Here is a 14,184-nt window from a genome sequence, read left to right on the forward strand (position 1 = left end):
GTAATCTATTTATTTATTTATATATATATTTATATATATGTATTTATTCTATATATTTATTTAATTATATATGCACCTTATTGCTTTTTTAATCCTGCACTATGTAACAAAATTTCATTCTTATCTGTGCTGTAAAGTTCAAATTTGAATGACAATAAAAAGGAAGTCTAAGTCTAAATCTAATTTTCTACCGCTTGTCCCTTTCAGAGTCGCGGGGGGGCGCTGGAGCCTATCTCACCTGCGGTCGGGCGGAAGGCGGAGTACACCTTGGACAAGTCGCCACCACATTACAGGGCCAACACAGATAGACAGACAACATTCACACACTAGGACCAATTTAGTTTTGCCAATCAACCTATCCCCGGGTGCATGTTTTTGGAGGTGGGAGGAACCCACGCAGTCACGGGCAGAACATGCAAACTCCACACAGAATTTTTATTATATACATACATACATACATAATATTTTAATAATTATTTTTATTTTTGTAACAGCTGAATGAGCCGCAGAGTTAAAATAAATATTTATATATGAATTATTCATCTTGTTGTTTCTGAAGCAGGTGCCTATAATAACTTAAGCTGCATTTAAAAGTCGAGGGAAAAATTAGAGCCATTTAATATCCATCCATCCATCCATTTTCTACCGCTTATTCCCTTACGGGGTCGCGGGGGGCGCTGGCGCCTATCTCAGCTACGATCGGGCGGAAGGCGGGGTACACCCTGGACAAGTCGCCACCTCATCGCAGGGCCATTTAATATGTGAACGTTTTATTATCTGACCATAATAATCGTTAGTTGCAGCCCTAAACACAACTTTGCAACATTTATGAGAAAAATAGGAACACAAACATCCATCAATCCATCTATTTTCTACCGCTTGTCCCGTTCGGGGTCGTGGGGGGTCGCTGGAACCTATCTCAGCTGCATTCAAACATAATAATAAAAATATGTATTACTAAAATAAACTGGTTTGGCTTCAAGTGGGAATATGTCGAACAGACAACCGTAATTTGTCAAGTGTGGGGCAAAAGCGTTGCTACAAAAAGTACCATTACTGCTAATTTGTAGCATCATTTGAAAAGTCACCCGCTAGAGAATGAAGAGTGCTTACTCCGCATGTCAACATCTCCGTTCGGTGCCACACCAACAAAATGCCGTGGTAACAATTTGCAGATCAACACCGTATGAAAAAAATAGTTAACAACAGCAGGAACCTACCACATAGCGAAGGACATACACTATTTTATTTCCTATTATGCAGCTCATTTTTATTTGACAGTTATTGAAATATCTTGTGTGACATCATGCACAAAAGTGCACTTTATTTGTTTTACACTATTGTAGTGGCGTTCTGTACAAAAAGTGCACTTTAATTCAGTGTTGTCTTGATATGTCATCTTAGTGACATCATGCACAAAAGTGCACTAATGGCTTGTTTTAAAATGTCTCTGACAATCTTGCACTTTCTGTTTTGGAAAAAACATGAATGTTTGTGCCACTGTGCCAATAAGTGTTTAATAAATACACTTTTAGTTGTGGTTTCCCTCTCTGCATGAAAGTTTAAAAGTAGCATATATTAATGCAGTATGAAGAAGAATGTTTGAATGTAGACACATAGAATCATCATACTGCTGTGTTTATATGCATCAAGTGTTCATTCAAGGCTAAGGCAAAATATGGAGATATATAAGGTGTATCGTTACATGGCCTAAAAATATCGAGATATTAAAAAAAGGCCATATCGCCCAGCCCTCGCTTCCATCTTGGGACGGCGTGGCGCAGTGGAAGAGTGGCCGTGCGCAACCCGAGGGTCCCTGGTTTCAATCCCCACCGAGTACCAACCTCGTCACGTCCGTTGTGTCCTGAGCAAGACACTTCACCCTTGCTCCTGATGGGTGCTGGTTGGCGCCTTGCATGGCAGCTCCCTCCATCAGTGTGTGAATGTGTGTGTGAATGGGTAAATGTGGAAGTAGTGTCAAAGCGCTTCGAGTACCTTGAAGGTAGAAAAGCGCTATACAAGTACAACCCATTTATTTATCATTTATATCTATGCGTGAAACTTTAACATTTCCAGAAAATTGCTCATATTAAGTATTTGTTTCAATAAAAAAAAAACTTGACACATATGTTTGGGTTTGACTTTGTCTTAGTTCACTTTCTGGAAAAAAATATGGCAATTTGTATCATATATTGATATTCAGCCATAATATATCAGGATATGAATTTTGCTCCATGTCATACCTCATATCTTCAAGCAACACTTGACCAGAGTTTTCATCCTGCACGATCTTGCAGTGCTCCCCTGAGACCAGTTTGTTAGCAGGAAACGCCAGATCACACCCTGCCGTGACAGAAACAAAAACCAAAACTAAATGGAATACACCGGAGATGACGTTAACCCTTCCATTCTTTCACTGTCACTATTTCAAAGCTACGCAGGCTGAATTGAGTGATTTGCGGTGAAAACCTTTCAATTCACAGAAATAGCTTCAACAAATAAGGCTAGACATTTTGCATTGCAAAAAAGTACGGACCCCCACAGGCCCTTAGACAACAAAGCAAGGAAATATAGGCTGATACAAAAAAAAATACCTACTTAAAATTCGGCACACATGTTCTCAATAGACGGCTTTTGTTATCATCACAAGAGGCTGTCTAAGTTTGCAGCACTAAAGGCTTTGTGTTATGTAGGGGGGAGGTTTTCAAGGCCCCAGACACCGACAGCAATGTCTGCATTACGGACGCTTGCAACAAACTATTTCCAAAGCAACACGCGAGAAATGTTAAATGCAGTCATGTTTGAAAACAAATCTACTCAATCCATTCCTCCACATAAAAGAGACCATCTCTACCTTTTTTCCGGCCAACGGTGCATTCCTTGTTGAAAAGCAGCACTTCAGCTTCACTGCAACCCACTTTGACCAACTTCCCCCACGGCCGGGTCCTTGTGTGACTGTCCATCTCTGGGTGTTTGGAACTAAACATAGAAGTATTTGGGTCATTGTTAGTATTCATGAACACAGTTGACAGGATCAGAACACAATACAATAACCAGCAATGATTGTAAATGTACAATAAATACAAGGAACCATTTCTGTTGTGATCATTAAAGTTTGTCTAAGTCATAGTTTCATTAATTGTACACAATGTTGTCTTTTTAAATAATATTTCTCGACTTTGTAGTTGCAAAGAGTGCTCGGTTCGACAAATGTTTTGTCTTTGCTAAGAATACGCAAATTATTAATAATAACACTTGTTGAATAACAGAAAAATAATGTTTATTGTCTGCTGGATCAACTCTCTATTTTATATACTGTAATATTGTACATGGTATTGTTATATATTGTTTATAATACATAATATATCAGTATATATCATACACTGTATATATAATATGTAACCATTACATTTATGTTAAATTGCTACTATGGTACATTTTTAGTCTACTTTACACCTGCATTATTCTTTCCATCCTAAACACTTTCCATCCTTTGTAACCGAGCAATTGTGAGGAAAAACTTCCCTTGTGGATGAAAAAAGTTTGTCTAAGTCTAAATACATAGTTTCATTAATTGTACACAATGTTTGTTGTCTTTTTAAATAATATTTCTCGACTTTGTAGTTGCAAAGAGTGTTCGGTTTGTCAAATGTTTTGTCTTTGCTAAGAATACGCAAATTATTAATAATAACACTTGTTGAATAACAGAAAAATAATGTTTATTGTCTGCTGGATCAACTCTCTCTTTTATATACTGTAATATTGTACATGGTATTGTTATATATTGTTTATAATACATAATATATCAGTATATATCATACACTATATATATAATATGTAAACATTACATTTACGTTAAATTGTTACTACGGTACATTTTTAGTTTACTTTACACCTGCAATATTCTTTCCAGCCTGAACACTTTCCATCCTTTGTAACCGAGCAATTGTGAGGAAAAACTTCTCTTGTGGATGAAAAAAGTTTGTCTAAGTCTAAATACATAGTTTCATTAATTGTACACAATGTTTGTTGTCTTTTTAAATAATATTTCTCGACTTTGTAGTTGCAAAGAGTGTTCGGTTTGTCAAATGTTTTGTCTTTGCTAAGAATACGCAAATTATTAACAATAAAACTTAGTGAATAACAGAAATATAATGTCTATTTTCTGCTGGATCAACTCTCTATTTTATGTTGCAGCTGATACATATACTGTAATATTGTACATGGTGTTGTTATATATTGTTTATAATACATAATATATCAGTATATATCGTATATTGAATATGTAAATATTACATATATGTTATATATTATATTGCTACTACGGTACATTTTTAGTCTACTTTACACCTGCATTATTCTTTCCATCCTGAACACTTTCCATCCTTTGTAACCGAGCAATTGTGTGGAAAAACTTCTCTTGTGGATGAAAAAAGTTTGTCTAAGTCTAAATACATAGTTTCATTAATTGTACACAATGTTTGTTGTCTTTGTAAATAATATTTCTCGACTTTGTAGTTGCAAAGAGTGCTCGGTTCGTCAAATGTTTTGTCTTTGCTAAGAATACGTAAATTATTAACACTAAAACTTAGTGAATAACAAAAATATAATGTCTATTTTCTGCTGGATTTACTCTCTATTTTATGCTGCAGCTGTTACATATACTGTAATATTGTACATGGTGTTGTTATATATTGTGTATTTTATATACGAATATATCAGAATATGTATCATATATTGTATGTATAATGTGTAAATATTACATATATGTTATATATTATATTGCTACTACGGTACATTTTTAGTCTACTTTATACCTGCATTTTTCTTTCCATCCTTTGTAACTGAGCTACTGTGGGGAACAATTTCCCTTGTGGATAAAATAAGTTTGTCTAAGTCTAAATAAATAGTTTCATTAATTTTACAGAATGTTAATTATCTTTTTAAATAATATTTCACGACTTTGTAGTCGCAAAGAGTGCTCGGTTCGTCAAATGATTTGTCTTTGCTAAGAATACTCAAATCAGTAACACTAAAACTTAGTGAATAACAGAAATATAACGCCTATTTTCTGCTTTATTTTGTGCTGCAGCTGTCACATATTCTGTAATATCGTACATGGTATTGTCATATATTGTATATATTATATAATAATAATATATATGAGTATATATTATACACTGTATATATAATATGTAAATATTACATATATGTCATATTTTATTTTGCTACTACGGTACATTTCAGTGTACTTTATACCTGCATTATCCTTTCCATTAGCAAAACTAAAATAATGCTATTTGGTAACAGTAGAAGACAAAGTCAAACACAAATACAAATAGACGGAATTGAAATTGAAAGAGCAAATGAAACCAAATTTCTAGGTATAATGATTGATGATAAATTTAACTGGAAATATCATGTAAAAATTAAACAAAGAAGCAAGAGACACGTCAATAATGAATAAAGCAAACCATGTTCTCGCCCAAAAATCACTTCATATTCTCTACTGCTCGCTAGTGTTACATACCTGAGTTATTGTGCAGAAATATGGGGAAATAACTACAAAAGTACACTTCATTCATTACTGTTGTTACAAAAAAGATCAGTTATCTTCCGGCTTCCTCCCACCTCCAAAGACATGCACCTGGGGATAGGCTCCTCCCACTTCCAAAGACATGCACCTGGGGATAGGTTGATTGGCAACACTAAATTTGCCCTAGTGTGTGAATGTGAGTGTGAATGTTGTCTGTCTATCTGTGTTGGCCCTGCGATGAGGTGGCGACTTGTCCAGGCTGTACCCCGCCTTCCGCCCGATTGTAGCTGAGATAGCCGCCAGCGCCCCCCGCGACCCCAAAAGGGAATAAGCAGTAGAAAATGGATGGATGGATATATATTAAAGGTAAATTGAGCAAAATGGCTATTTCTGGCAATTTATTTAAGTGTGTATCAAACTGGTAGCCCTTCGCATTAATCAGTACCCAAGAAGTAGCTCTTGCTTTCAAAAAGGTTAGTGACCCCTGCTTGATTATGTTGTATGCATGCATGTTACTAATTAAATCAAAACTCTTTACTTCCACTTTCCATCCTTGTGGATTATTAAAGTTAGTCTAAGTCTAAAGAGTACAGTCACTTGTTTATGGACTTATACTTATCAGAAGTTGCACATTGTTGTCCGACATGAAGGACAAACAATGTAGTATTTCCACTCATCCATTAGAAGTTTATAAGTGTTTGTATATAATATATATATATATTTATATATAATAAGTAAACAGTATATGTCGCAAGTCCAAAGGAGCACAACTACGTCCACACTCAAGCTACCGCTAACGTTAGCAACTATCTATTAGGTCCAACAATCGGTAGTACACAGCATACGTCGTCTTTGACTAATATGTCTTTTGAAAGTATGAACTTTACCGTGAAAACGGAGGAGTTTGTTGTCCCAGCACTTTAGTGGAGCCTCCTAACTCCCGGTCATGTTGCAGCTTCCTGCCCAGCTCAGTGTTTGACACTTGTTTCGGTTACCAGCGGAGAAGTGCATCTTGGGATGTGTAGTCCATTTCTGGCACCGGAAGTAGAGAAGCCGGATGTTAGTAAAAAGCGTTGTCACTTTTCAGAACAAAATAGTTGTTTTTAATATTTAGGCTTGCAGAGCACCTATGTGCCTCTGACTTAATACATGAATAATTTACTCTATTATTATGGTGTTCTTTCTTTTTTTTTTTTCAAAAACAAAATAGGCTCTAATATGGCTCACTTTATTTATTCGGAAAATATAGGAAGACAGGAATTTTAAGTTGAAAAGATTGTTTTCAATTCATAAGATCACAATTCTTTTTGACACATTGATTGATTGATTGAAACTTTTATTAGTAGATTGCACAGTTCAGTACATATTCCGTACAATTGACCACTAAATGGTAACACCCCAATAAGTTTATCAACTTGTTTAAGTCGGGGTCCGCGTAAATCAACTACAAACTATTGTTCAAACGGGACACAAAGCAAATTGGACTGTATTTATCATGTAATAATGAAGAATATATCTATACTGTATGTATGAAACTTAGATATATGAAATTTTACGATGAAGATATAAGAGAAGCTAATTGCTTTTTCACCAATAACATAATTGACATACATTGGACCATATATATATATATATATATATATATATATATATATATATATATATATATATATATATATATATATATATATATATATATATATATATATATATGTATGTATATATATATATATACATATATATATATATATGTATGTATGTATCTATCCATCTATCTATCTATCTCTCTCTCTCTCTCTCTCTATCTCTATATATATATATATATATATCCATTTTTTACTGGGTGTCCCTTTTGGGGTCGCAGGGGGTGCTGGAGCCTATGGCTATCTCAGCTGCATCCGGACGGGAGGCGGGGTATATATATATATATATATATATATATATATGTATATATATATATATATATATATATATATATGTATATACATATGTATATATATATGTGTATATATATATATATATATATATATATATATGTATATATATGTATATACATATGTATATATATATATATGTGTATATATATATATGTATATACATATGTATATATATATATGTGTATATATATATATATATATATATATATATTTATATATATATATACAAATATATGGCGCCGATGGCTGTTTTTTATATTTTAAAAATACAATTAAAATTACAAGAAAAATAACAACAAAAAAGAGCAGTCATTTTACAAGAATAACATTGTAACGTGGTGAAAAACTTTGAATTTTTTTTTTTTCAAACAGCAAAAGCATTTGAAGAGAAATAAGTTTTACAATGGCCATTTGCGGCCCGCAGTTTATCGGCTCGCCACACATTCTGCAACATTTGCAAAATTGATAGTATTGCAAAAATTAAAAAAAAAAAGTGGAACAAGGTGAAGTCTAACGAGAAAAAGTTGCATTGTTGACACTAAGCTGCCATGCGTGCTGTTTTTGTCTTTGTTTCTTTTTCTTTTTTTTGCCATTGCTCAAAAAAAAAAAACCCTCTATCTTATAATAAATGATTGTCTTATTCATGGCTCCAATTACTCCAAAAAATGCACTTTAAAATGTTTTATGTGTAAAAAATATTGCATATAGTGTGTGGTTGCCCTATCAAAAAATCTAAGTTTCATAAGACACAGGAGCATAAACAAACAAAATAATAGTTTAAACACAAAATCAACATATATATCTGAAGTAGAGCTCGTAATTAAATTTCTAAATGTTTGAGTGGGGAACCTTTTGGATCCCAAATATATTTAGTAGGATTTTATTTAACATTTCACTGTGATCACTCAAAAATATTAACTAATTAAAATCAATGGTGTCCGGCCTTATTGAACTTTTAGGGCTTTAATTACCAGATACTGCATATTTCAGTTTTAATATAAAAACAAAGTTGCCTTTGACAAAAAAACTTTTTTTTTAACTTTATATCAACCTCAACTTGATATAGAGATTTACTGTAAGCGTTAAATAAAAAATAATAATAATTTGACTTATTTTTAACATTTTAATGACTGAGACCCTTTATGGCAGTGGTCTCCAACCACCGGGCCGTGGCCTGATTGGTACCGGGCCGCAGAATAATTTTTTATAAATTTTTCTTAAAAAAAAATATATATATAAAAAATTGTGTTTTTTTTTATTAAATCAACACAAAAAAAACACAATATACACTTACAATTAGTGCACCAACCACAAAAACCTCCCTTTTTCAGGGACAAATTATTAAGCGTTGATACAAAAAGGTGCTTTATGGTCCCCGGGAGCCCTAAAGGTTAAAAACATATTTTTTTTATGGTTTGAAAATTAAAACTATCAAGATAACCCCCGCATGATTACATTTTTCTGTGTGAGGCCCTCTGTGGAAAAAGTTTGGACACCCCTGATTTAGGTGAATATATAAAAATATTTTGTCATTATCATCATAATATCATTAATACTTGGTTAACATTCAACTCACAACATTTAAATGGAGTATTGTTGGTGATTATTTATTGGATTTTATTAACAAAATGTAGGAGCTCCCTTTAAGTATGCAGACTTTTATATATCTGTATTTAATATTTAGAATGCATTAAAAAAAATCCATTCTTGGTCATGTCTTTCATAATGATTGTGAACGATTGCAAACAAAAAAAGTGCAGTTCTACTTTCAGGCAAAGAGGTTTTTTTTTTTGCATTTTAGTCACTTATTGCAAAATTGAATACAACTTCTTGTACTCAGCATTTGTTAATTGGATGAAAGATTCTGTGTGGCAGCTGCATAGAACATCAAACAAGTCATTAGAAGCAATAATAATGAGGGGGGGGGACATAATATCACCAAGTGGGAATGAAAGGAATCAGAGGAACGTCTTTCGGACCCTCGGAAAGGATGTTGCTGCGGGTGCGGACTAATTGCTGGAGGATGGAAAGCTGCGTCTAATTACTGCAACATTAATAAGGAATTAACTTATCAGCAGCTGGATGCTCCTTTGGACCAGACTGCACTGCACCCTCTGGGCCACCAGGGGTAGACCTTGGTCTTCCATTCAAGTGTTGGAACCAGGGCGTGCAAGGTGTTGGTGTTGGGGAACATGTCAATAAAACTATGAAGCAGTGTTCATTTCCTCTTTCCAATTGAAAATTCATTTTCCAAAATTAAAAACTTCTTCATATTACCACTCACATTCTATGGAATCCATCCATCCATCCATCCATCCATCCATCCATCCATGGTCCTAGTTCCCATTCTGAAACACAAAAAAAAAAAAAAAATTAGGGCCGTTTTTTTTGTTTTTTTATTGTATACGGCAGATTTTAAACCAAACTAAATCATCAATCAAGGTTTATTTACATAGCCCTAAATCACACGTGTCTCAAAGGGCTGCACAAGCCACAACGACATCCTCGGTTCGGATCCCACATCCGGGAAAGGAAAAACTCAACCCAATGGGACAATGAGAAACCTTGGAGAGGACCGCGGATGTGGGGACACCCCCTACAGAGACCGGTGCAATGGATCTAACATAATATTGTGAAAGTCCAGTCCATAGTGGATCTAACATAATAGTGTGAGAGTCCAGTTCATAGTGGATCTAACATAATAGTGTGAGAGTCCAGTCCATAGTGGATCTAACATAATAGTGTGAGAGTCCAGTCCATAGTGGATCTAACATAATAGTGTGAGAGTCCAGTCCATAGTGGATCTAACATAATAGTGTGAGAGTCCAGTTCATAGTGGATCTAACATAATAGTGTGAGAGTCCAGTCCATAGTGGATCTAACATAGTAGTGAGAGTCCAGTCCATAGTGGATCTAACATAATAGTGTGAGAGTCCAGTCCATAGTGGATCTAACATAATAGTGAGAGTCCAGACCATAGTGGATCTAACATAATAGTGAGAGTCCAGTCCAGAGTGGATCTAACATAATAGTGTGAGAGTCCAGTCCATAGTGGATCTAACATAATAGTGTGAGAGTCCAGTCCATAGTGGATCTAACATAATAGTGTGAGAGTCCAGTCCATAGTGGATCTAACATAATAGTGTGAGAGTCCAGTTCATAGTGGATCTAACATAATAGTGTGAGAGTCCAGTCCATAGTGGATCTAACATAGTAGTGAGAGTCCAGTCCATAGTGGATCTAACATAATAGTGTGAGAGTCCAGTCCATAGTGGATCTAACATAATAGTGAGAGTCCAGTCCATAGTAGATCTAACATAATAGTGAGAGTCCAGTCCAGAGTGGATCTAACATAATATAGTGAGAGTCCAGTCCAGAGTGGATCTAACACAATAGTGTGAGAGTCCAGTCCATAGTGGATCTAACATAATAGTGTGGGAGTCCAGTCCATAGTGGATCTAACATGATAGTGAGAGTCCAGTCCATAGTGGATCTAACATAATAGTGAAAGTCCAGTCCATAGTGGATCTAACATAATAGTGTGATAGTCCAGTCCACTGTGGATCTAACATAAGGGTGTGAGAGTCCAGTCCATAGTGGATCTAACATAATATTGTGAGAGTCCAGTCCATTGTGGATCTAGTTAATAGAGTGAGAGTCCAGTCCATAGTGGATCTAACATAATAGTGAGAGTCCAGTCCATAGTGGATCTAATATAATAATGAGAGTCCAGTCCATAGTGGATCTAACATAATAGTGAGAGTCCAGTCCATAGTGGATCTAACATAATAGTGAGAGTCCAGTCCATAGTGGATCTAATATAATAGTGAGAGTCCAGTCCATAGTGGATCTAACATAATAGTGAGAGTCCAGTCCATAGTGGATCTAATATAATAGTGAGAGTCCAGTCCATAGTGGATCTAATATAATAGTGAGAGTCCAGTCCATAGTGGATCTAATATAATAGTGAGAGTCCAGTCCATAGTGGATCTAATATAATAGTGAGAGTCCAGTCCATAGTGGATCTAACATAATAGTGAGAGTCCAGTCCATAGTGGATCTAATATAATAGTGAGAGTCCAGTCCATAGTGGATCTAACATAATTGTGAGAGTCCAGTCCATAGTGGGTCTAACATAATAGTGAGAGTCCAGGCCATAGTGGATGTAACATAATAGTGAGAGTCCAGTCCATAGTGGATCTAACATAATAGTGAGAGTCCAGTCCATAGTGGATCTAATATAATAGTGAGAGTCCAGTCCATAGTGGATCTAACATAATAGTGAGAGTCCAGTCCATAGTGGATCTAACATAATATAGTGAGAGTCCAGTCCAGAGTGGATCTAACATAATAGTGTGAGAGTCCAGTCCATAGTGGATCTAACATAATATAGTGAGAGTCCAGTCCATAGTGGATCTAACATAATAGTGTGAGAGTCCAGTCCATAGTGGATCTAACATAATATAGTGAGAGTCCAGTCCAGAGTGGATCTAACATAATAGTGTGAGTCCAGTCCATAGTGGATCTAACATAATAGTGAGAGTCCAGTCCATTGTGGATCTAACATAATAGTGAGAGTCCAGTCCATAGTGGATCTAACATAATATTGTGAGAGTCCAGTCCATTGTGGATCTAGTTAATAGTGTGAGAGTCCAGTCCATAGTGGATCTAACATAATATTGTGAGAGTCCAGTCCATTTTGGATCTAGTTAATAGTGTGAGAGTCCAGTCCATAGTGGATCTAACATAATAGTGTGACAGTCCAGTTCATAGTGGATCTAACCTTAATAGTGAGAGTCCAGTCCATAGTGGATCTAACATAATAATGAGAGTCCAGTCCATAGTGGATCTAACATAATAATGAGAGTCCAGTCCATAGTGGATCTAACATAATAGTGAGAGTCCAGTCCATAGTGGATCTAACATAATAGTGAAAGTCCAGTCTATAGTGGATCTAACATAATAGTGAGAGTCCAGTCCATAGTGGATTTAACATAATATTGTGAAAGTCCTGTCCATAGTGGATCTAACATAATAGTGTGGGAGTCCAGTCCATAGTGGATCTAACATAATATTGTGAAAGTCCAGTCCATAGTGGATCTAACATAATAGTGTGAGAGTCCAGTCCATAGTGGATCTAACATAATAGTGAGAGTCCAGTCCATAGTGGATCTAACATAATAGTGAGAGTCCAGTCCATAGTGGATCTAATATAATAGTGTGAGAGTCCAGTCCATAGAGGAATCTAACATAATAGTGTGAGAGTCCAGTCCATAGTGGATCCAACATAATAATGAGAGTCCAGTCCATAGCGGATCTAACAAAATAGTGAGAGTCCAGTCCATAGTGGACCTAATATAATAATGAGAGTCCAGTCCATAGTGGATCTAACATAATAGTGAGAGTCCTGTCCATAGTGGATCTAACATAATAGTGTGGGAGTCCAGTCCATAGTGGATCTAACATAATAGTGAGAGTCCAGTTCATAGTGGACCTAACCTTAATAGTGTGAGTCCAGTCCATAGTGGATCTAATATAATAATGAGAGTCCAGTCCATAGTGGATCTAACATAATAATGAGAGTCCAGTCCATTGTGGATCTAACATAATAGTGAGAGTCCAGTCCATAGTGGATCTAACATAATAGTGCGAGTCCAGTCCATAGTGGATCTAACATAATAGTGAGAGTCCAGTCCATAGTGGATCTAACATAATAGTGAGAGTCCAGTCCATAGTGGATCTAACATAATAGTGAGAGTCCAGTCCATAGTGGATCTAACATAATAATGAGAGTCCAGTCCATAGTGGGGCCAGCAGGAAACCATCTTGAGCGGAGACAGGTTAGCAGCTTAGAGATATCCCCGACCTATGCACCATGGCCACCGGACCTGTGTCCGTCGTGCAGGTCGGGTCGCTTTTCAGCTCCTCTCCTCTCGAACCGTTCGCTCCTCCGGTTGCTTTTCAGCCGACCTCGTCTTCGTCTGCGTCTCTCTCTTGGTCGCTTTCCAGTGCTTGCGTCTCTGCAGCTCCATCTGCCCCGTCGTTCACGGCTGCCGCCCTTTTTCACACTGGGCGGAGATTATATAATTGTGCCCAGGTGGGCGATCCACGCCTCGCTGTCGGTCTGCCGGCCACGCCTCCCCACAACGTACAATCGACCACTAAATGGTAACACCCGAATAAGTGTTTCAACTTGTTTAAAGCGGAACATTATCAGCAGACCTATGTAAGCGTCAATATATACCTTGATGGTGCAGAAAAAAGACCATCTATTTTTTTAACCGATTTCCGAACTCTAAATGGGTGAATTTTGGCGAATTAAACGCCTTTCTGTTTATCGGTCTTGTAGCGATGACGTCAGAACGTGACGTCGCCGAGGTAACACACCCACTATTTTCATTTTCAACACATTACAAACACCGGGTCTCAGCTCTGTTATTTTCCGTTTTTTTGACTATTTGTTGGAACCTTGGAGACATCATGCCTCGACGGTGTGTTGTCGGAGGGTGTAACAACACTAACAGGGAGGGATTCAAGTTGCACCACTGGCCCCAAGATGCCAAAGTGTCTGCCGCCAGACCCCCATTGAATGTGCCAGAGTGTCTCCACATTTGACCGGCGATGCTAAGACAGACATGGCACAGAGATGTATGGATAACCTGCAGATGCATTTGCAACAATTAAGTCAACGAAATCACAAAGGTGAGTTTT

At 36.3% G+C, this 14,184-nt stretch overlaps 1 protein-coding gene across 2 annotated transcripts in view; it reads right to left on the reverse strand.

Moving 5' to 3' along the window:
* Window positions 1-6,563, reverse strand: part of chfr (checkpoint with forkhead and ring finger domains, E3 ubiquitin protein ligase) — a 43,033-nt gene extending 36,470 nt beyond the window's left edge. For both annotated transcript variants that reach the window (XM_061907116.1, XM_061907115.1), the window contains exons 1-3: window positions 6,424-6,563; window positions 2,855-2,979; window positions 2,244-2,343 (exon numbers count right to left, since the gene is read on the reverse strand). In XM_061907116.1, the coding sequence (XP_061763100.1) occupies window positions 2,244-2,343; window positions 2,855-2,963 (209 nt within the window). In that variant the 5' untranslated portion in view covers window positions 2,964-2,979; window positions 6,424-6,563. The remainder of the gene's footprint in view (window positions 1-2,243; window positions 2,344-2,854; window positions 2,980-6,423) is intronic.
* Window positions 6,564-14,184: the final 7,621 nt, after the last annotated feature.

The sequence above is a fragment of the Nerophis ophidion genome, linkage group LG07 (genome assembly GCF_033978795.1).
Source record: "Nerophis ophidion isolate RoL-2023_Sa linkage group LG07, RoL_Noph_v1.0, whole genome shotgun sequence".
NCBI classification, from domain to species: domain Eukaryota; kingdom Metazoa; phylum Chordata; class Actinopteri; order Syngnathiformes; family Syngnathidae; genus Nerophis; species Nerophis ophidion.